At 35.8% G+C, this 25,622-nt stretch overlaps 1 protein-coding gene across 1 annotated transcript; it reads right to left on the bottom strand.

Annotated features, from left to right (window-relative positions):
* Positions 1–10,495: 10,495 nt before the first annotated feature.
* LOC149410141 (uncharacterized) lies at positions 10,496–24,604 on the bottom strand. Its single transcript, XM_089648511.1, has 4 exons — positions 24,500–24,604; positions 14,630–14,663; positions 13,264–13,469; positions 10,496–12,022 (listed from the first exon to the last, which is right to left on the bottom strand). Exons 1-4 carry the CDS (start codon positions 24,543–24,545, stop codon positions 11,775–11,777), a joined length of 534 nt encoding a protein of 177 aa, XP_089504637.1. The 5' UTR covers positions 24,546–24,604; the 3' UTR covers positions 10,496–11,774.
* Positions 24,605–25,622: the final 1,018 nt, after the last annotated feature.

Below are 25,622 nucleotides of genomic sequence, written 5' to 3'. Positions count from 1 at the left end.
ATCTGATTCACTCGATCGTGTCATGTCTTCCTTGACATGGCTCTACTCAAGTATCTGATTCACTCGATCGTGTCATGTCTTCCTTGACATGGCTCTACTCAAGTATCTGATTCACTCGATCGTGTCATGTCTTCCTTGACATGGCTCTACTCAAGTATCTGATTCACTCGATCGTGTCATGTCTTCCTTGACATGGCTCTACTCAAGTATCTGATTCACTCGATCGTGCCATGTCTTCCTTGACATGGCTCTACTCAAGTATCTGATTCACTCGATCGTGTCATGTCTTCCTTGACATGGCTCTACTCAAGTATCTGATTCACTCGATCGTGTCATGTCTTCCTTGACATGGCTTTACTCAAGTATCTGATTCACTCGATCCTGCCATGTCTTCCTTGACATGGCTCTACTCAAGTATCTGATTCACTCGATCGTGCCATGTCTTCCTTGACATGGCTCTACTCAAGTATCTGATTCACTCGATCGTGTCATGTCTTTCTTAAGATGGCTCTACTCAAGTATCTGATTCATTCGATCATGCCATGTCTTCCTTGACATGGCTCTGCTCAAGTATCGGATTCACTCGATCGTGTCATGTCTTCCTTGACATGGCTCTACTCAAGTATCTGATTCACTCGATCGTGTCATGTCTTCCTTGACATGGCTCTACTCAAGTATCTGATTCACTCGATCGTGTCATGTCTTCCTTGACATGGCTCTACTCAAGTATCTGATTCACTCGATCGTGTCATGTCTTCCTTGACATGGCTCTACTCAAGTATCTGATTCACTCGATCGTGTCATGTCTTCCTTGACATGGCTCTACTCAAGTATCTGATTCACTCGATCGTGTCATGTCTTCCTTGACATGGCTCTACTCAAGTATCTGATTCACTCGATCGTGTCATGTCTTCCTTGACATGGCTCTACTCAAGTATCTGATTCACTCGATCGTGTCATGTCTTCCTTGACATGGCTCTACTCAAGTATCTGATTCACTCGATCGTGCCATGTCTTCCTTGACATGGCTCTACTCAAGTATCTGATTCACTCGATCGTGTCATGTCTTCCTTGACATGGCTCTACTCAAGTATCTGATTCACTCGATCGTGTCATGTCTTCCTTGACATGGCTTTACTCAAGTATCTGATTCACTCGATCCTGCCATGTCCTCCTTGACATGGCTCTACTCAAGTATCTGATTCACTCGATCGTGCCATGTCTTCCTTGACATGGCTCTACTCAAGTATCTGATTCACTCGATCGTGTCATGTCTTCCTTAAGATGGCTCTACTCAAGTATCTGATTCATTCGATCATGCCATGTCTTCCTTGACATGGCTCTGCTCAAGTATCGGATTCACTCGATCGTGTCATGTCTTCCTTGACATGGCTCTTATCTGATTCACTCGATCGTGTCATGTCTTCCTTGACATGGCTCTACTCAAGTATCTGATTCACTCGATCGTGCCATGTCTTCCTTGACATGGCTCTACTCAAGTATCTGATTCTCTCGATCGTGTCATGTCTTCCTTGACATGGCTCTACTCAAGTATCTGATTCATTCGATCATGCCATGTCTTCCTTGACATGGCTCTGTTCAAGTATCTGATTCACTCGATCGTGTCATGTCTTCCTTGACATGGCTCTTATCTGATTCACTCAATCGTGTCATGTCTTCCTTGACATGGCTCTACTCAAGTATCTGATTCACTCAATCGTGCCATGTCTTCCTTGACATGGCTCTACTCAAGTATCTGATTCATTCGATCATGCCATGTCTTCCTTGACATGGCTCTGCTCAAGTATCTGATTCACTCGATCGTGTCATGTCTTTCTTGACATGGCTCTTATCTGATTCACTCGATCGTGTCATGTCTTCCTTGACATGGCTCTACTCAAGTATCTGATTCACTCGATCATGCCATGTCTTCCTTGACATGGCTCTACTCAAGTATCTGATTCATTCGATCGTGTCATGTCTTCCTTGACATGGCTCTACTCAAGTATCTGATTCATTCGATCATGCCATGTCTTCCTTGACATGGCTCTGCTCAAGTATCTGATTCACTCGATCGTGTCATGTCTTCCTTGACATGGCTCTTATCTGATTCACTCGATCGTGTCATGTCTTCCTTGACATGGCTCTACTCAAGTATCTGATTCACTCGATCGTGTCATGTCTTCCTTGACATGGCTCTACTCAAGTATCTGATTCACTCGATCGTGTCATGTCTTCCTTGACATGGCTCTGCTCAAGTATCTGATTCACTCGATCGTGTCATGTCTTCCTTGACATGGCTCTTATCTGATTCACTCGATCGTGTCATGTCTTCCTTGACATGGCTCTACTCAAGTATCTGATTCACTCGATCGTGTCATGTCTTCCTTGACATGGCTCTACTCAAGTATCTGATTCACTCGATCGTGTCATGTCTTCCTTGACATGGCTCTACTCAAGTATCTGATTCACTTGATCGTGCCATGTCTTCCTTGACATAGCTCTACTCAAGTATCTGATTCACTCGATCGTGTCATGTCTTCCTTGACATGGCTCTACTCAAGTATCTGATTCATTCGATCATGCCATGTCTTCCTTGACATGGCTCTGTTCAAGTATCTGATTCACTCGATCGTGTCATGTCTTCCTTGACATGGCTCTTATCTGATTCACTCAATCGTGTCATGTCTTCCTTGACATGGCTCTACTCAAGTATCTGATTCACTCAATCGTGCCATGTCTTCCTTGACATGGCTCTACTCAAGTATCTGATTCATTCGATCATGCCATGTCTTCCTTGACATGGCTCTGCTCAAGTATCTGATTCACTCGATCGTGTCATGTCTTTCTTGACATGGCTCTTATCTGATTCACTCGATCGTGTCATGTCTTCCTTGACATGGCTCTACTCAAGTATCTGATTCACTCGATCATGCCATGTCTTCCTTGACATGGCTCTACTCAAGTATCTGATTCATTCGATCGTGTCATGTCTTCCTTGACATGGCTCTACTCAAGTATCTGATTCATTCGATCATGCCATGTCTTCCTTGACATGGCTCTGCTCAAGTATCTGATTCACTCGATCGTGTCATGTCTTCCTTGACATGGCTCTTATCTGATTCACTCGATCGTGTCATGTCTTCCTTGACATGGCTCTACTCAAGTATCTGATTCACTCGATCGTGTCATGTCTTCCTTGACATGGCTCTACTCAAGTATCTGATTCACTCGATCGTGTCATGTCTTCCTTGACATGGCTCTGCTCAAGTATCTGATTCACTCGATCGTGTCATGTCTTCCTTGACATGGCTCTTATCTGATTCACTCGATCGTGTCATGTCTTCCTTGACATGGCTCTACTCAAGTATCTGATTCACTCGATCGTGTCATGTCTTCCTTGACATGGCTCTACTCAAGTATCTGATTCACTCGATCGTGTCATGTCTTCCTTGACATGGCTCTACTCAAGTATCTGATTCACTTGATCGTGCCATGTCTTCCTTGACATGGCTCTACTCAAGTATCTGATTCACTCGATCGTGTCATGTCTTCCTTGACATGGCTCTACTCAAGTATCTGATTCACTTGATCGTGCCATGTCTTCCTTGACATGGCTCTACTCAAGTATCTGATTCACTCGATCGTGTCATGTCTTCCTTGACATGGCTCTACTCAAGTATCTGATTCACTCGATCGTGTCATGTCTTCCTTGACATGGCTCTACTCAAGTATCTGATTCACTCGATCGTGTCATGTCTTCCTTGACATGGCTCTACTCAAGTATCTGATTCACTTGATCGTGCCATGTCTTCCTTGACATAGCTCTACTCAAGTATCTGATTCACTCGATCGTGTCATGTCTTCCTTGACATGGCTCTACTCAAGTATCTGATTCACTTGATCGTGCCATGTCTTCCTTGACATAGCTCTACTCAAGTATCTGATTCACTCGATCGTGTCATGTCTTCCTTGACATGGCTCTACTCAAGTATCTGATTCACTTGATCGTGCCATGTCTTCCTTGACATAGCTCTACTCAAGTATCTGATTCACTCGATCGTGTCATGTCTTCCTTGACATGGCTCTACTCAAGTATCTGATTCACTCGATCGTGTCATGTCTTTCTTAAGATGGCTCTACTCAAGTATCTGATTCATTCGATCATGCCATGTCTTCCTTGACATGGCTCTGCTCAAGTATCGGATTCACTCGATCGTGTCATGTCTTCCTTGACATGGCTCTACTCAAGTATCTGATTCACTCGATCGTGTCATGTCTTCCTTGACATGGCTCTACTCAAGTATCTGATTCACTCGATCGTGTCATGTCTTCCTTGACATGGCTCTACTCAAGTATCTGATTCACTCGATCGTGTCATGTCTTCCTTGACATGGCTCTACTCAAGTATCTGATTCACTCGATCGTGTCATGTCTTCCTTGACATGGCTCTACTCAAGTATCTGATTCACTCGATCGTGTCATGTCTTCCTTGACATGGCTCTACTCAAGTATCTGATTCACTCGATCGTGTCATGTCTTCCTTGACATGGCTCTACTCAAGTATCTGATTCACTCGATCGTGTCATGTCTTCCTTGACATGGCTCTACTCAAGTATCTGATTCACTCGATCGTGCCATGTCTTCCTTGACATGGCTCTACTCAAGTATCTGATTCACTCGATCGTGTCATGTCTTCCTTGACATGGCTCTACTCAAGTATCTGATTCACTCGATCGTGTCATGTCTTCCTTGACATGGCTTTACTCAAGTATCTGATTCACTCGATCCTGCCATGTCCTCCTTGACATGGCTCTACTCAAGTATCTGATTCACTCGATCGTGCCATGTCTTCCTTGACATGGCTCTACTCAAGTATCTGATTCACTCGATCGTGTCATGTCTTCCTTAAGATGGCTCTACTCAAGTATCTGATTCATTCGATCATGCCATGTCTTCCTTGACATGGCTCTGCTCAAGTATCGGATTCACTCGATCGTGTCATGTCTTCCTTGACATGGCTCTACTCAAGTATCTGATTCACTCGATCGTGCCATGTCTTCCTTGACATGGCTCTACTCAAGTATCTGATTCTCTCGATCGTGTCATGTCTTCCTTGACATGGCTCTACTCAAGTATCTGATTCATTCGATCATGCCATGTCTTCCTTGACATGGCTCTGTTCAAGTATCTGATTCACTCGATCGTGTCATGTCTTCCTTGACATGGCTCTTATCTGATTCACTCAATCGTGTCATGTCTTCCTTGACATGGCTCTACTCAAGTATCTGATTCACTCAATCGTGCCATGTCTTCCTTGACATGGCTCTACTCAAGTATCTGATTCATTCGATCATGCCATGTCTTCCTTGACATGGCTCTGCTCAAGTATCTGATTCACTCGATCGTGTCATGTCTTTCTTGACATGGCTCTTATCTGATTCACTCGATCGTGTCATGTCTTCCTTGACATGGCTCTACTCAAGTATCTGATTCACTCGATCATGCCATGTCTTCCTTGACATGGCTCTACTCAAGTATCTGATTCATTCGATCGTGTCATGTCTTCCTTGACATGGCTCTACTCAAGTATCTGATTCATTCGATCATGCCATGTCTTCCTTGACATGGCTCTGCTCAAGTATCTGATTCACTCGATCGTGTCATGTCTTCCTTGACATGGCTCTTATCTGATTCACTCGATCGTGTCATGTCTTCCTTGACATGGCTCTACTCAAGTATCTGATTCACTCGATCGTGTCATGTCTTCCTTGACATGGCTCTACTCAAGTATCTGATTCACTCGATCGTGTCATGTCTTCCTTGACATGGCTCTGCTCAAGTATCTGATTCACTCGATCGTGTCATGTCTTCCTTGACATGGCTCTTATCTGATTCACTCGATCGTGTCATGTCTTCCTTGACATGGCTCTACTCAAGTATCTGATTCACTCGATCGTGTCATGTCTTCCTTGACATGGCTCTACTCAAGTATCTGATTCACTCGATCGTGTCATGTCTTCCTTGACATGGCTCTACTCAAGTATCTGATTCACTTGATCGTGCCATGTCTTCCTTGACATAGCTCTACTCAAGTATCTGATTCACTCGATCGTGTCATGTCTTCCTTGACATGGCTCTACTCAAGTATCTGATTCATTCGATCATGCCATGTCTTCCTTGACATGGCTCTGTTCAAGTATCTGATTCACTCGATCGTGTCATGTCTTCCTTGACATGGCTCTTATCTGATTCACTCAATCGTGTCATGTCTTCCTTGACATGGCTCTACTCAAGTATCTGATTCACTCAATCGTGCCATGTCTTCCTTGACATGGCTCTACTCAAGTATCTGATTCATTCGATCATGCCATGTCTTCCTTGACATGGCTCTGCTCAAGTATCTGATTCACTCGATCGTGTCATGTCTTTCTTGACATGGCTCTTATCTGATTCACTCGATCGTGTCATGTCTTCCTTGACATGGCTCTACTCAAGTATCTGATTCACTCGATCATGCCATGTCTTCCTTGACATGGCTCTACTCAAGTATCTGATTCATTCGATCGTGTCATGTCTTCCTTGACATGGCTCTACTCAAGTATCTGATTCATTCGATCATGCCATGTCTTCCTTGACATGGCTCTGCTCAAGTATCTGATTCACTCGATCGTGTCATGTCTTCCTTGACATGGCTCTTATCTGATTCACTCGATCGTGTCATGTCTTCCTTGACATGGCTCTACTCAAGTATCTGATTCACTCGATCGTGTCATGTCTTCCTTGACATGGCTCTACTCAAGTATCTGATTCACTCGATCGTGTCATGTCTTCCTTGACATGGCTCTGCTCAAGTATCTGATTCACTCGATCGTGTCATGTCTTCCTTGACATGGCTCTTATCTGATTCACTCGATCGTGTCATGTCTTCCTTGACATGGCTCTACTCAAGTATCTGATTCACTCGATCGTGTCATGTCTTCCTTGACATGGCTCTACTCAAGTATCTGATTCACTCGATCGTGTCATGTCTTCCTTGACATGGCTCTACTCAAGTATCTGATTCACTTGATCGTGCCATGTCTTCCTTGACATGGCTCTACTCAAGTATCTGATTCACTCGATCGTGTCATGTCTTCCTTGACATGGCTCTACTCAAGTATCTGATTCACTTGATCGTGCCATGTCTTCCTTGACATGGCTCTACTCAAGTATCTGATTCACTCGATCGTGTCATGTCTTCCTTGACATGGCTCTACTCAAGTATCTGATTCACTCGATCGTGTCATGTCTTCCTTGACATGGCTCTACTCAAGTATCTGATTCACTCGATCGTGTCATGTCTTCCTTGACATGGCTCTACTCAAGTATCTGATTCACTTGATCGTGCCATGTCTTCCTTGACATAGCTCTACTCAAGTATCTGATTCACTCGATCGTGTCATGTCTTCCTTGACATGGCTCTACTCAAGTATCTGATTCACTTGATCGTGCCATGTCTTCCTTGACATAGCTCTACTCAAGTATCTGATTCACTCGATCGTGTCATGTCTTCCTTGACATGGCTCTACTCAAGTATCTGATTCACTTGATCGTGCCATGTCTTCCTTGACATAGCTCTACTCAAGTATCTGATTCACTCGATCGTGTCATGTCTTCCTTGACATGGCTCTACTCAAGTATCTGATTCACTTGATCGTGCCATGTCTTCCTTGACATAGCTCTACTCAAGTATCTGATTCACTCGATCGTGTCATGTCTTCCTTGACATGGCTCTACTCAAGTATCTGATTCACTTGATCGTGCCATGTCTTCCTTGACATAGCTCTACTCAAGTATCTGATTCACTCGATCGTGTCATGTCTTCCTTGACATGGCTCTACTCAAGTATCTGATTCACTTGATCGTGCCATGTCTTCCTTGACATAGCTCTACTCAAGTATCTGATTCACTCGATCGTGTCATGTCTTCCTTGACATGGCTCTACTCAAGTATCTGATTCACTTGATCGTGCCATGTCTTCCTTGACATAGCTCTACTCAAGTATCTGATTCACTCGATCGTGTCATGTCTTCCTTGACATGGCTCTACTCAAGTATCTGATTCACTTGATCGTGCCATGTCTTCCTTGACATAGCTCTACTCAAGTATCTGATTCACTCGATCGTGTCATGTCTTCCTTGACATGGCTCTACTCAAGTATCTGATTCACTTGATCGTGCCATGTCTTCCTTGACATAGCTCTACTCAAGTATCTGATTCACTCGATCGTGTCATGTCTTCCTTGACATGGCTCTACTCAAGTATCTGATTCACTTGATCGTGCCATGTCTTCCTTGACATAGCTCTACTCAAGTATCTGATTCACTCGATCGTGTCATGTCTTCCTTGACATGGCTCTACTCAAGTATCTGATTCACTTGATCGTGCCATGTCTTCCTTGACATAGCTCTACTCAAGTATCTGATTCACTCGATCGTGTCATGTCTTCCTTGACATGGCTCTACTCAAGTATCTGATTCACTTGATCGTGCCATGTCTTCCTTGACATAGCTCTACTCAAGTATCTGATTCACTCGATCGTGTCATGTCTTCCTTGACATGGCTCTACTCAAGTATCTGATTCACTTGATCGTGCCATGTCTTCCTTGACATAGCTCTACTCAAGTATCTGATTCACTCGATCGTGTCATGTCTTCCTTGACATGGCTCTACTCAAGTATCTGATTCACTTGATCGTGCCATGTCTTCCTTGACATAGCTCTACTCAAGTATCTGATTCACTCGATCGTGTCATGTCTTCCTTGACATGGCTCTACTCAAGTATCTGATTCACTTGATCGTGCCATGTCTTCCTTGACATAGCTCTACTCAAGTATCTGATTCACTCGATCGTGTCATGTCTTCCTTGACATGGCTCTACTCAAGTATCTGATTCACTTGATCGTGCCATGTCTTCCTTGACATAGCTCTACTCAAGTATCTGATTCACTCGATCGTGTCATGTCTTCCTTGACATGGCTCTACTCAAGTATCTGATTCACTTGATCGTGCCATGTCTTCCTTGACATAGCTCTACTCAAGTATCTGATTCACTCGATCGTGTCATGTCTTCCTTGACATGGCTCTACTCAAGTATCTGATTCACTTGATCGTGCCATGTCTTCCTTGACATAGCTCTACTCAAGTATCTGATTCACTCGATCGTGTCATGTCTTCCTCGGCGTCCCCGACTTCTGCTACCATTCACATTTGCGTCATTTATTCTCCTAACACTACTTTCTACGCTTATTCGCTCCAGATGCCCAAATCATCTACTTACGAACCCCTTTTTGGTTATGGTTTAAATACATATTGTAGAAAATTAAGTTCTTTAGAAACAATCGTAAAATATTTTAATGTTTGTGACTGAATTTTTCAAAATAAAATCAAACACACTTTTTGGCGATTTTTTTTGCATCAATCACAACTGGTGTTAAGCGGGAATCTAAACCTTATCGCCATCTACATAAGGAGTGATATTGTAAGCGGTGATATACCAAATGTTACACAAGTGATGCATTGCCGAGCAGAATAACAAAAGATTTATGAGACGTTGCATGAATAAGAATGAAGCACATAATGTACCCCTGGGAAGAAACAGCGAAATAGGTTCACAGTTAGTTTAAAATATTTATGTAATTTGAAAACTACTTACTAGAGGGAAGATGTCAGCGATCCACAATCTATTATAAATTTGTACTGTTAATTTAATTTTTTTTTCATTAAATAAATTTATTATATTTATTTATGTGGGTTCTTGCAGATATTCTCACCTACGTAAGAAGAATCCAGTTTTAAGAACTAAATTATTTTACAAACGGGTACCTAAAGTGACTAAAATATTTAAAAACTTACTTAAAAGAGAGGCATTTGTAGAGGAATCTGCATTAATGCATAATTAATTATCGAAGAAAATGTCTACTTCAGCACACTCTATCTGATAGTAGCATTATGTTGTGGGATTTACCTTGCTTGTTAATTATCTGTGACAATTGTTAGAAATCGGATTGCTTTCAGTTGCATATTCTAAAATGCATTCATATCAGCCTTCTTGGTAAATCTACATACTTCATTAACCGTTTTCTCATCGAGAGGATTTTGACCCTCACTCCTGTTTAATTGCAGCAGCTTTTTATCATTTTTAACTTTTTCCTATTAAATATGCTTACTTAATGCACAGGATCCGATATTTCTAGAGAAAATAAGTATTAACATAAGTATAAACAGTATAATCAACCAATATTCACTTAGGTGTCAAGTGAAAAATTATATTATGCTTTAACTTAAGTGTATCATACGGAAGTCTTTTATTGACTATAAATGGGGGGTGCTGGGTTTTCTAGTCGGTGAGCTGCTTTATGGTCAGGGCCTGATCCGGTTGCTGCGAAGTCGTATATCCAAGGAGAGAGCAGTCGGTAATCCAAGGAAGTGCAAGGTTATAAGTCAAAGGCGGTTGTAGTGGTTCTAGCGGGAGAAGCAGTCCAGAGTGAAGCGGTCAGAGTAGAGGTCCGAAGAGAGATGATTGAGATGAACAGGATGGCGGGAGGATGCACAGATCGGTATGTGCGCGTCAGGATCGCCCCATGTTAACAAGGTGCATTTTTGTGCAGCTTCATGTGTTTTCACATGACTTTAATAGTCAATATTAAAATTATTTATTCAATAGTACTCTTTACGCCGCTTCATCTCATGAAAACTGTTTTTCCCTAGCATTTTTAATATTTTTATAATAAATTGTACAATATGAATGAGTGGGTCCTCAGCCCGACATTTTTTTTCCTTTATTTTTTCATTAATTACAAACAATATTATATAAATCAATACGAATAATGGGAACCCACTAAGGCGCAACCTGTGCGTGGGATATATATAAAAGGCATTATATTATTGTACCTAGAAATAAACAAACTACAGGCATATAAAAAAAAAAACAAGATTACGTTTTGTCTAAGCGGTTTGTATAAAAAGTGTTTACAATAGTGTATAGTGAAGTTATAAGTGTTTAGTGTAATTTATAGTGAATATTTTATGCGAAACATGAATTGATCCAAATTAAATAAAAAAAGCTGCTGTATCGAAAAGCCATAATTTTAACTCTTTTAAATATTGAGGAAGTTTAGTAATCACTTGAATATTTTTCTGTAAAACATTGTAAGTACTAGGTCCAATGAAACTGCAGTGTGTTTGCATTTTGACATTGGTGTGAGGAAATCCTTATAACTACTTAAGAGGAAGCTACAAGCCAAAAATGTGTATATTCTTGGTATACCTTATATTTTGTAAATAATTTTATAAGAAAGCAAAAAAGTTAATCAAGTGAAACTATCACAGATAATCTTAGCTATAATACTGTATTTTTTAAAGTTGTTTCCTTTATGCGTTCATACATTTCAATTGAATAAATATTTTTTTTAGTATTTTTCATTTATATTTTTTATTGAGTAATTTATATATTTATTTGTATTCTACTCAAGCGAAGCGATTGGAAAACCTTCAATTTATCTAAAGCATATTTTTTTGTATTCATAATGTACACCAATTCGTTATAAAGATTAATCAAAATAGTGATTTGGCACTAAGCTTCGCCTGAATATTAATGTTTACATATTTCAATATTACTTCACAACAGCCTTTCAACCTGTGTATTTTTATTCAGCGTTACTGCAGCACGACTAACATTAACGCAAATCTAACATTAATTTGCGCAATTACAAATGAACAAAGAAATATTTCTAGCTATTTGGTGCTTTGCGGTGTTTGGCTGACGGTCGTCGGCCAGTTTTACACGTAGGTATATTGGAGTCCCAAGCGCCTTCGCGGCACGTCAGATCTTCAATATATTTAGCAGATACGTGACCGTCCTTGCACCTGGAGATGATGTGGGATCCTTGAGGCATCTTTTCTGTACACTTGATTTTCTCATTCTTGGCTCTAGTACATTCAAAGTCGACGGTGAGAGATTTTGGCATGTCACACATTTCTGAAATCATTGGCAAAGAAATAAAAAGTTTGTTCATTAAACAGGGTTTTTCAATAAGAGGTGTTATTTTTAATAGCCCGCTATTTCGGTAGATGGTACTTTTGAAACTGTCATTTTTTGACATTTGACAAGTAAAAACTACTCCATTAATAAAAATGGAACGATACACGCTTCAACAACGCATTGAAATTATTAAAATTCACTTGAGTGAATCAAATGCAAATCATCTTGAGTGATGAGGCCCATTTCCACCTCGGTGGCTTCGTCCACAAGCAAAATTGTCGCATCTGAGGCTCAGAAAACCCAAGAGTTATTGTTGAAAAGCTTTTTTATCCTCAATGTGTGACTTTTTGGTGCGGTTTATGGTCCGGCGGAGTCATTGGACCTTACTTTTTCGAAAATGAGGCTGGAACAACAGTTGCGGTGAATGGATTGCGCTATCGAGAGATGATTAATGATTTTTTTATGGTCGGAATTGGATGGTATTGATCTGGACAACATTTATTTTCAACAAGACGGCGTTATGTGCCACACAAGCAACGAAACCATTGATCTTTTACGATTGCTCTTATTGGAAAATCCTATAGTTGTAGGCATCCGTGTGATTATGACTAAACTTTTTAAGAGTAAATGCTGCCAGAAATAATTCATTATTGTCCGGATGAAAAACAAGTTTCTAAACATTTTATATTTTCGGATTTTTTCGATATTTTAATATATTTAATACTGTATCAATCCCATTGCAACCTATGTTATATTTTGTTTCGATAATATTATTGAAAAAACTTCGCAAATAGCTATATTAAAACTATCTTATTAATAAAATTGGTCAAAAGGGCAAATAACACAGAATAAAGACAAACACAATAAATGTCTTGGGAATGTGTTTCTTGATAATCCGGCCTTAAATTTCCAATATGAAATTGTGTTTCACCATGATTACGAAATGCAAATGTCAAGCAAGAGTAAGCTAAGCAAAACGCATCATAAATGGGCTAAATGGAACATTTGTTTTCATTCAAATTTGTATGGAAGACACTTCTAGTTATGCTTTATATTCTACGGCAAATAATACTTTTGAAATCAATTGCGATTAAAATTTTGTATTCGGGCTTGCCATCAATGGTTAAGTATTTAGTTTTGGGGCGACTAACCTTCGCTATGTGGCCCGTCTATACGAAGTTATGCTTACGTTTTTGGGTAATAAGTTAACGATAGGAACTACTGTAAGGTTTACTCACTGTAGCATTCTGGAAGCGTTGACCAACTGCTATCTTCTTTACACAGGGAGTACGGATTGTCAGGACTAAGCTGGTAGTCCTCGTCTGCGCATGAAAAAGCCAGAACAGTATATGCATCTACTAAGTTTCCTGGAACAACCGGTCCATCGTAGTGAGGAATATTGTATATTCCATGGCGAGGGATAGGTGGCAGAACACAACCGGAGCTGTTTTAACATAATATACAAATCAAATCAGGATTACTCAAGGACACATCTTTGGACCTACGTTACTTCAATCCATCATAGTTTATAATAGAGTGTTTTCCATGGCGAGGGATAGGTGGCAGAATACAATTGGAACATAACGATGACTTGGGCCTAAGAATTCAAACATTTCTGTAACAAATATTTTTGAAATAGCACAAACTATGCATTGGAATCCATACATATTTGAATGGAAACAAATCTTACTTACAATAAAAGATATAAATTTGTTTTAGACCACTTTAACTTTAATTGCACTCTACCGGTTTCGGAAGCACCCTTCCTTCGTCAGGAGAATATTAAAACTTTAAAAATATTAGAACAAGAAGTTAGAAGTTCTAAAAATATTAGAACATTAAAGTGGTCTAAAACAAATTTATATCTTTTATTGTAAATTATGACGAGCCACAAAGTAAATGCTTATTACACATATGTAAATCTTACTTAGACTGCCAGATATCGTAGATCTTGGAGAAAACTTACTGATAAATAATACAGCTAATTTATTAAGAATCTCTTCAAATTATTCGTAATCCGGTTAAAAACGTGATTGCATCTTTTAACGACTGAATTGATAGGCTTCCTAATAAGCTTTCATTAAACACGAACGTGTTTTCACGATGTTGGAATATGTGTTCATAAAAAATGTAATATTTCCGTATTTCGTCATTGTATATTATCAGGAAAAATGCAGCTGTGTGAACACGTGTCCTGATATGAATGAATTTACTAAAAATTTATCGGGAAACGGCCTGCAATCTCATTTTCAATCAGATTATCAATAATTTGAAGAGATTTTTAATAAATTAGTAAAACTCATTTTTCTCCGTGCATTTGATTTCGTAAATACAGTTTTGGATTGGAAAATTAAAACTCGATTAGAATAAAACACGCCCACAGGGCACATCTGTGATTGGAATGCGTTAATTTAATTGTCACAAATAAAGGTGGTCGAAAAATAAAGTTGAAATATGTAAGCAAGTTAAAATCTTTGTTTTTAGTAGTTCAATGAAAATTGTAAAATTTTATTTTTAACTTAAACGAATACAGATTAAAATATTATCACAAATAATAATAGGAGTTCCTATTTATTGAATTCCAAAATGTGCTTTCGTTCTTACCTGTTTTCTTCACTTGGAGCAGCGAACGCAGGACCTGTAATAATAAAATCCAATTTAAACCACTGAGACAATGTATGAATGTGAATGAGGCAAGGAGTGTGTGCCAAGACTGAGTTGTTTGGCGGTCCTTGTTCTCTGCATACCCCTGCGGGGAAACGGCGTGATGGTTAGTTAGTTAGTTATTAATAATGAATTTATTTTATACTAGGAGATAGACATATACCATCCAGGAACTTTCTGTAGGTTTTTTTAAAATGTACATATTCGTAATATTTTATTTTGATGTATCTCATAAGGTTTAGCCAACGTTCGCAATGTAAGCGCCCGAAAATATTTTTTTTACGACTTGATTACAAAACATAGATTTTTCTCTACTTCCAATAAATATAAAATGCATGTATTAAATATATACACCTTTCGGAAGAAATTCTCTAAATGATAGTAAAAATCTTAACAAAATCTGGTGCGTAGTTTAGAAGAACTAAGCGCACAAACAGACAGACGCGTATTGTGATTTTGTTTTAAAATAGCAAACAATAGAAAATAGAAGTTAAAGCAAACAATGAGATCCTGTAATTAATAAAATATTGCAATGTTAAATTATACTAATATGATTTTTAACTTACGATGAGGTACATAGTAAATGCCTAAGGGTAGGTATATCATAGGTAATATATATTTCAAGTTGAAAAGATGTCTACATTTTATTACAAGATGAAAAACCTAATTTCCAATGAAACAGTTTGTTATACCGAAATATGATGGAAAAATTTGTTATTGTGCTTTTTTTAAAGGTGAAATAAAAAAAATCTATTTATAACTAAGCTTCCTATATGTTTAACACTCCATACAATGAATTATTTTTATTCAACTCGGCAACTCATAATTTCAATTTCAATAATGTCGGTATCTGCGTCTGTCTGTTTGTGCGTTTAGTTCTTCTAAAATACGCAACTAATTTTAACAAAGTTTTTACTATTATTTAGAAAATTTCTTCCGGAAGGTTTACATATATGAAACATGCATATTAAATTTATAGAAAGTTGAGAAAAGTCGATGTTTTATAATCAGAGTCGAAAAATTATATTTTCGGGCACTACATTGCTAACGCTGGCTAAACCTCATGAGATACATTAAAATAGTGTATTACGGAATTGTACATCTTAAAAAGGCCTACAGAAAAATCCATTGTAGTATATGTCTATCTCTTAAGGATAACCCCCAGCATCGCCAGGTACAAGTCATCTAGTCAACATATATTGTAAAAGTAAGTGTACAATGTGCTGCTAAAAGTCAGAAACGAGTCCCGGTACGATCCAAGGAGTATTTTGTGTAGTAGCCATCTATCCCCCATCCATGAAGAAGGTTCCCGTTACCTGAAGGGAGTGCTTTTAAAAATATAAGGGCTGGAAGTTTTGCCCTCTAGAAATGTCTAGAACAGTCCAGAACATTCGAGAGCATTCCACAACATTCCAGAACATCCGAGATCATAATGAACTAAAAACTGGATTACAGGCTGTTTCCTGATAAACTTTTAGTAAATTCGTAATCGTGACAATACATTAGTATCTCTAAATAGTATAAAATAAAATCCTCGTCTGTCTGTTGGTTCGCTTAGTACTTCTATACTACGCAACGGAGTTTGGAGTGTTTTCACTATTATTTAGAGATATTTTTCCGGAAGGTTTATATATATAATACATGGATATTATATTTATTGAAAATAGAGAAAAGTCGATGTTTCATAGTAAAGTCGAAAAAATATATGGGTACACGCCAGCTAGTCAATAATAATTTATAAAACCTGTAATTGGTTCAATTCAACATATTTATCAAACTTTGTCAACTATTGTTTACTCGATAAAAAATTACATATAAAAAAATTTGGAAAAAACAATAGAAAAAAAAAATTGCCAAGCCACAAAGCCATTTCATGAACAATAAATTAAAAAAATTTAATTAATTATGGAAGTTATTTTTAATTTAAATTTTATTTAAGTACATTTAAGAGGAAGCTACAAGCCAAAAATGTGTATATTCTTGGAATACCTTATATTGTAGGTAATATACATTAAAATCGCTTGACAAACGGAGTCTAGAAACGTTCGGTTTCAAGCATAAAAGTGGTTTTTATTTATTTTGAAAATAATTTTATAAGAAAAGCAAAAAAGTTAATCAAGTGAAACTGTCACAGATAATTTTAGCTATAATACTGTATTTTTTAAAGTTGTTTCCTTTACGCTTTCATACATTTCTATCGAAAAAATATTTTTTTTAGATGTTTACATTTATATTTTTATGGAGTAATTTATTTTTCATCTGTATTCTAATTAAGCGAAACGATAGGAAAACCTTCAATTTATCATAAGCATATTTTTTGGTATTCATAATGTACACCAAATTGTTATAAAGATTAATCAAAATAGTGATTTGGCATTAAGCTTCGCCTTTACTATGAAATTTGATGAATTGTCAAATTCTACGAAACAACTGTCTCTGGCTCGTTTTGAGATGGTTATAAGCTCGCTTTAATATTAAACGTAGCAACGGCATATATGAATCGTAATATAACCGATATAGTCAAACAATGGTGAAGGTTGCAGGCTCTTGAGGAAAATAAATGATTAATACTTGACTGTATGATTAATATGATTTGATAATACGATACTATAAAATACGTTATGAATATATGAATATGAATTAATGAATAAATTTAATACATTTATTTTTAAAGAGAATTATGAAGTCATCGGTTAATCCATAGTGTCGATGAGTAAGTTGAAATAAGCTGAAAACAATGTAAGATTTTTTATAATACTTTAAACCGATTATCGCCGAAGCGTGTAATTTATAATTCCAACACCAGAACACATAAGTTATGAATATATTTAATATAATTGTTTTTAAAGAGAATTGTGACGTTATCGGTTACCCGACACATTTATTATAATACATCAACAAAATTGTGAGTCATCGGTTGTACGACATATTTTTTTAAATTCACTAGCTGACGCGTAACCGACGTTTCTGGGAGTTATCCTTAAGAAATAGACATATACTTATACGATTTTTTTTAAGGCCTTTTTAAGCTATACAATTCCGTAGTACATTATTTTGAAATATCTCATAAGGTTTAGCCAGCGTTAGCAGTGAAAGTGCCCGAAAATTTATATATATTTTTTACGACTTGATTACAAAACATCGACTTTTCTCTACTTTCTATAAATATAATATACATTTTTTATATAAATAAACCTTCCGAAAAAAATTCTCTAAATGATAGTGATAATCTTATAAATATCCGTTGCGTAGTTTAGAAGAACTAAGCGCACAAAAAGACAGACGTGGATAGCGACTTTATTTTATACTATTTAGAGATTACAGACGAACAGAATTGTGAGTCATCGGTTGATCAACACAATTGTTATAATACATGATTATATTAGTGGTATTTCAGAGCATTCTTAGAATATTCAATTAAAACGGCACAGGTACTAAATAATCCCATTATTATAAATGTAAATGTGTGTTTTTTGTCCCTTTTTCATGTCGCAACGGAGAGACCGATCGACTTGATTTTTTTCATAGAGCTGGTCAGAAGTCAGATATATTATATATTATTTTTGTAAATACTTTATTTTTTTATTTTATTTTATTTTGGAGACAAACAGTCATTTATATATTTAGCATAAACAGCAATTATTTACAATATTAGACCAATAATGTTCCATTAATTCTAGTCGTTTATTCAATATTTGCACCTATACAATATATTCATAAATGACTAAGAAATATAATGAATAAACATTTTAAGGAATTACAAAATGTTATAAAAACAATTAAAGACATTTAGTAGTAATACAGTTTTCGCATGATTATAATAAAAACAATAAAATAAACTAAGATGATGGGATTATTTCACAAAATAAAAAAATAAGTTCAGTTTAGTAAGTTGCATTTTATATGTTTTCAAGTTACATTTGAAAATGTGTACATCTCTAGAGACATTGTGAGTGTTACAGATACGTCCTATTAAAGAGTTTTGCGCATATTTGGCTTTACAGTATGGTGTTCTAAATAAGTCGTTCGATCTGGTGTTGTGTTCAGGGCAACGAAATGTTATCTTTTCCAGCAGATATAATGAATTAACAAGACTGTTCACGATTTTTTACAAGAATAGGGCATCAGATATTGTTCTACGTTTATATAAAGCGGTAGGGTCAAACCGGTGATCGCTAAAACGATACGATAGGTGTTTAATAAATTTGGATTGGATATTTTCAATAGTGGATCAATGTATGTTTGATATTGAGGATTCCAAATGACTGAGGCGTTGATTCGAGTTGTGACTTTACATTTATTTATTTATTAACGGACATCGTCCAAATTACAAAATAATAACACGAATACATTAAAATGAAAAATACAGGATTAGACAAAGGTACATGAAAGCAAAGACAGAAGGCAGATATAATATAAGAAAATAAAGTGACAAGTCGAATCAAGTCAAGACAACGCCGTGGGTCAGGACCACAGGACACTTATAATATTCCGTCACTTGTTTAGCGACCGGCAAAAATCATTCAGACTTATCCCAAAAGAATTAAGGTTTTGACTTGAGTTGACCAGTCTATACATTCTGGACAATGGTGAAAAATATCCATAATTTGTCGAATGATGGTTGAGGAAGAGCAGTTCATTATTTCTGAGTCTGTGCGAGGGGATATTGAAGGAAATGAGTTGCAGTAGAGTATGTGAATCAATAATACCATTTATAATTTTGAAGAAGCAAATGAGGTCATTTATTTCCCGACGGACTTCCAAAGGAGAGAGGTTTAGAGTTAGTTCAATTTCATCATATGAGTATTTGCCTTTTTCTAATCCTAGCCTCCTAGCAAGAACCGATGACATATACATATAACATATATAGCAGAATTAGTGTGTGTGCAAAGCAGAGATGTGCTTTATTTCAAATAAATCCATTTCAAATGGAAATGCAAAATGCAAAATGGGTATTTTCCATTTTGCATTTTAAATGCTTTTCTGAAAACCATTTTGCATTTTGCATTTTAAATGCTTTTCTCAATGCATTTTCCATTTTAAATGCTTTTTTGCAACATTCTTTCTGTTATCTCCATTCATCTTTTCATCATAGGCCCAGTATATCAGTCGGTCCTCAACCTCGCTATGAGAGATAATTTACGTCTGTCAAGTTGCTACCTGGTAGGAGCCCTGGCAATTAAGTGATGATATTAAAAAAATACAGATTCAAATACTGAACATGGGGCCATGACGCTGTAATATTAAATTTTAGATAGCAGTTTCTATTTTTTTTAACATTAGTCCCGCGCAAATTTTTTGTGTTTTTAATAGTTTCATAATCTGTGATCGTGGTGTTTTTGAATTTAAAATCATGTAAGTACTGTAATTAATATTATTATTTCTCATATCGAACTATCTACCTATGCACGCTTCCTAAAGAAAACCAATATATTATGCTAGAATTGTAGAATGCTATGTTAGTATATTCAGTAGTTTAAGAATATACAAGTGAAGATGGATTTAGATGGATAACTTGTATGGCATTGCTTATTTTATTTCATTATATAAATATGTACGAACTGCATTTTAACCAAATATATTTTTTCTTTGAGAGATATCAATACATTACCACGAATATGAAGTATTTGCTTCAAAGATGTTACCAGCATTGGCTGCATTGGGAATGGAAATGTTTATTTATTCAACTTGTTCAAAGGTTTTAAAAGGAAGCATGGTCGCTACTACAAGTAAAATTCGCGCTACAGTGTCGCATCCATTTTTTTAAATGAAGTACACACCTAAAGAACAGAAGGACAGAGTCCGTTCTGTGTTTTTACTACAAATAAGGAAATTAAAAGAAAGTACCAAAAATGTTATGTAAATCTACAAAGTGGAACTAATGGTACAAGATGAATCTTATTTTTTCGAAGATAATGAAGATTCATCTGATTCTTCCGCAGCAACAGCAGGAACTCCAGATTTAGAAGCCTTGCAATAACTTCAAGACAAAATAACCTATTTTGAAATGTTTCATGACTACCCTACTGTTAAGCACATGTTCATCAAATGCAATACTTGTCTTCCGAGTTCAGCACTAGTTGAATGTCTCTTTTCAAATGGAGGTATAATCATGAGACCTCATAGAAGAAAGATGAGTGATGATGTTTTTGAGAAGTTCGTACTTCTAAAATCTAATAATGGCTAAGGCTACATAATACCTACATAATATAGAATATATATTGGTTTTCTCAAAGTTGTATTATATTATCTGTGGGTTTTCTAGTGCGCCTGCTTGGAGTTTTCTGTGACAATCTATGGTCAAATAATGGGTGCGCACTAGAAAACAACATTTTATATTGTCTGATTGTCTCACTGTCCTGTATTTCTTTATTGTTCACTGGTGGATGTCCCCTCACTAGAGAGTTACTACACAAATGATGATGGCCTTAGGAAAAAATCATTAAAAATGACAATATTTAGTTTATAATAGATTCTATTATATTCCACTCAAATTCAATTGTTTTTTACACAGTACATATCAGTATGTATGATTTGTTATTCCACAAGTTGTTCTACATTGATTTCCATTATTAAATGACAAAGTTGTTTACAATTTCAATAATTATTTTAAACCTGAGAAATCATTTTGCATTTTCAATGCATTTTGAAAATAGGTATTTCGCATTTTGCATTTGAAATGCTTTTCTAAAAACCATTTTGCATTTTGCATTTTCAAATGGAAAAGTTTTGACCCATTTCCATTTTGCATTTCAAATGGTTTTGGGTACCCATTTTGCACATCTCTGGTGCAAAGTAGTGAAAGGCTTAGTAATGCGTAGAATAAATCCAAATTGTTTATAAGCTTTTTCTAAAATATGTTCAATATGGTCCTTAAATAACATTTTAGAATCTAGCAGTACTAGTATACTAGTATACAGTAATTTCTCCATGATACGTACTGAAATGGTACTGTTCCCATCTTACCGAAGCCAGTGAGGCAATGGCATCATCAAATGGGGTATATTGTGAAGCTTAAAGTAGTGGGGGGGGGGGAAGTACCTGGCTATTCAGATCTGGTCACCAAACACGGTCACAAAAGGTATTCCAAGCAACGTTTCAATTCTGAATGGGTGACACTGAGTGTATCTTCCACTTCGTAACGTTCCGCAAATATACTATTCATTATTTTAATTGAGTAATTCGTAAAATAACACAAATAAATTTTACTTGCGCACGCCAGGATTTGAACCCGCAACCTCCGGCTTGCTTGTCGAGAGTCTTGCCCATCGACCGACAAAATTTAGCTAGTAATGTAATATTTCATAGTATTTTCGATAGGTAGGTTACATAAATAATATTTACATTCTGAACACAAGAACGGTTTTGAGTGAAGATTTACCGTAGACTGTACAGAAAATATTACTAAATACACTGGTGTTTGATGTTTGAGTTATTTAGTTTTTCCTCTTTAATTTATATAATTATACGCCTAGTGCGACATAAATTTTAATTAGTCTAAATATATAAGAATTTGTACGAAAGCAAATTTAACATGTAACACGAAAATGTGATATCTATTTTCACGCCTGCTGTTCGATTTCGTGAAACGAATATTTTTTTGTGAAGTATATTAAAAAAAAATAATTGTACTTGGCAGAATTAATTTTTTCTTTTCGGTCTTTCAGTTTGTTTTTTTCAATGGAGTAGGTACTGAATTTAAGATTAATGTCAAGTATTTTAAATGTTGATTAATAATTAAGCTAAGATTTATTTGAATGTTTTTGGCGAATAAAAATATAAATATACGTCTTATATTTTTTTATAAAATTCTTGTAAACCTCTTATAAAGTTCTTAATGTTACGCTAGACTCTAGAACTAGGGTTTGTACGAGACTTTCATTTCAATTAATTCCGACAAATTTGTAACGATAATATAAACAAGCGCCCTTGAGGTGTTTTTGCACAAAAACGGCGCTATAAAAGTCATCCAGGTATTATTATTATTATTATTTTTTAGACCGATTCCTAATGATGTAAGTTATTATACTTAAGATTAATAAAAACACTGCCACGCCATTAAAATATTTTTTGTAAAACGGATTGAAAATTTTATAAAACTTTTTTCAACTATAAAATTTGCAGTAAGCACAATATTTTATTTTTCTAGACGGTAAATTAGTAACTTTTCCTCTTGAAAAATCTTAGATTTTATTAACACGTTCATCGGAAATAATTAAAATAAACCCCATGGAAAGATATTTGCTTGCTAGGGTGAATTCGACCGGAGGTCCGTCTATTACGCCGGACCGCGCGTCGAATATTGTTTTACGCGACTTTGTGACTTATGTCATTAAGATTCCCACTTTATTTAAGAGATTTGATATGGCAATTCAACCCCTAGGTCTGTTCAATAAAGCTGGGCCGCGCGACACATATTTGCGTGCATAGCTTCTTCACTTACGTCGTTCAGATTACAACTAGATAAATTATTAATTACGCGGGCGCTTGCATTTAACATATTTTTGTAAAGGTTATTTATTTCAATTAAATATAATAAATTTTATTCAATGCTTCCTACAAGGAGGAAATCTATAACAAACTGTTATTTGTGTTTGTATATTCTGCATGTATTAACTTCCATACAGTGTGAACTGTTGTTTCCCAAAAACTAACTATTCACCATAAAATAGATTTTCAAAAGTGGCGAAAATGTTAAAGAAGCTAAATTGACTAACAGTCAAAAAGAATCTGACATTGAACCCGAATATATTTCAACATATATATATATTTTTTAAATTTGAAATACATACATTTGATAGATTTACAGAAGTAAAACATATGGTTCTAAAAACTAATTACAATAAAATGTTTTCATTTTAACGTAACTACCCAATTCAAATAGAGAAAAACGTTTCTCGTGTTTGAATTGGGAAGTAGTTCCATTACAGTATACATAAGGTAAAGAAAAGAAAGAAAGTTTTTATTTATAAAGTAAGAAATAAACATATTTTTTATAGCATGATAACAAAAGTATAGATAATGAAAATAGACTAATATAGCAGTTACTAAATTAGATAAACAGTAAATGTAAATAAATTTAAGAATATGAATGAATCAGAGCTGATAATATTGCAAGAAGAGTACATAATAAATTGCCACAATAAGCAATTTGTAGTTCGAATGCTGATATAATATTTCAAGATATATATTTGTTGTTAATTAATGATGAAATTAAATAATTAATTTTATACTTAGTATGTAATATAAAAAATTGATTTGATCAATTACTACTAATATGTACATGTAATCAAAAGATACGTAAAAATTCGTTCTATAAAATTAAAACTTATAATTAATAGAGGGTTGATCAAGTAGTTGTTTTATTTGTGATTAAAGGTTTTATATATTTTTTTAAATTTGAGTATATTTGGGAGTGCATTAAAAAAAATTATACCTTGATAAGTATAATGGTGTTGAGAAGCACTCATTTTAAATTTAGGGATTTCTAACTTGCTTATAGTCATAAACAACCTGCTATCAAAATTGTATACGAAAAAGACATTTACAGTCATAAAAAAAACCTACAATGATATCAGAATACCAAAAAGAATAAAGCTAATACGCAAAACAGTATTTTCTATAAATGGATGCAATGTACTTATTCATTTATTCATTCAATTCAAAATAGATTGAAAGATAAGATTCGATTATTCAGTATTTGGTAAACATAATTTTACCTTCAAGTATTTGATTTAAGTGATCGTGTAAATGACTTCATCAGGCTTTCCCGACTTCTTTTACAACATTAATAAACAGTAAAAATTCTACCTGAATTCACGACCACAACAATGAGAGTACACAGCAAGAACAACATGTTGACAATGGAGCCGTTTCAACACAACTGAATAAGGTAGATCAATGAAAGATGTAAACTATAGTCAGATTTGCATTTTGCAAGGCCAATATACAAACCGGTTGGTGTAAAACATTTTGGAGTAAGGTTTGATTTGGTGCAGGCGGCAATATAGCTAAATAAGTGGAATCGTAGATAATCTATAGATGATGTTATGTCTAAGCAGAAGAGTCTCGATTCCAGCAAATCCGCAGGACCCGATAAAGTTCCACCTAGATTCCTAGTTAATTTTATGCATTCATTGTCACATCCCATACATAAGTTATTTATAAAGTCACTCTCATCAGGTGTGTTTCCTGACCTTTGGAAGTTTAGTCATTTGACGCCTATTTTCAAAATAGGAAATAAGAGCGAATTAAAAAATTATAAATATTTGTAATTAGCATTTACTTTGTGGCTCGTCATAATTTACAATAAAAATATATAAATTTGTTTTAGACCACTTTAATTTTAATTACACTCTAACGGTTTCGGAAACACCCTTCCTACGTCAGGAGAATATTAAAACTCTAAAAGTCAGTTTGCTTCCGAAACCGGTAGAGTGTAATTAAAATTAAAGTGGTCTAAAACAAAATTATATATTTTTATTTTAAAAATTATAGGCCAATATGCATAAAGTCTTCTTTACCCAAACTTTTTAAAAGCCAAGTACTAGACAAGTCGATATCTCAATTTAAACGAGTAATCTCATCCCTTCAACATGGATTTATTAAAGAAAGATCAACGCTTTCCAATTTAATATTATACACTAATAATATTGTTAATGCCTTTGAGGCGATGCACTACGTAGCAATTCAAAATCATGTGTTTTTGTTTTGAAAATTTGGTCGCCTAGAAATGTTCCAGATGCTTTAATTAAATGTTGCGAAGAGAATTATCTTGACCTTTGAAATTATCGAGTATTTTTTAGATAAGTCTTTTTATAAGCCCAGAAAAAAATAATGTATAAGGCCTATGAAAACTGCTTTAAAGTTCAAAATCTCCTACTTACAAACCCATTTTTGGTTATGATTTTATTGTGTAATGTGGCAAATTAAG

Source organism: Hesperophylax consimilis, chromosome 28, assembly GCF_061612785.1.
Source record: "Hesperophylax consimilis isolate HC1 chromosome 28, BYU_Hcon_1.0, whole genome shotgun sequence".
In the NCBI taxonomy this organism is placed as follows: domain Eukaryota; kingdom Metazoa; phylum Arthropoda; class Insecta; order Trichoptera; family Limnephilidae; genus Hesperophylax; species Hesperophylax consimilis.
The sequence above is the reverse complement of the archived record's forward strand: the minus strand, read 5'-3'. Positions and strand labels throughout refer to the sequence as shown.

Excerpts from the sequence above, each read along its gene's own strand:
- LOC149410141 (XM_089648511.1), bottom strand. The coding sequence starts at position 24,545 with ATGTTGTTCTTGCTGTGTACTCTCATTGTTGTGGTCGTGAATTCAG. Across the intron at positions 14,664-24,499 it reads TGTTGTGGTCGTGAATTCAG|GTCCTGCGTTCGCTGCTCCA; the intron begins GTAGAATTTTTA and ends TTATTATTACAG. Across the intron at positions 13,470-14,629 it reads GCTCCAAGTGAAGAAAACAG|CTCCGGTTGTGTTCTGCCAC; the intron begins GTAAGAACGAAA and ends ATGTTAAAACAG.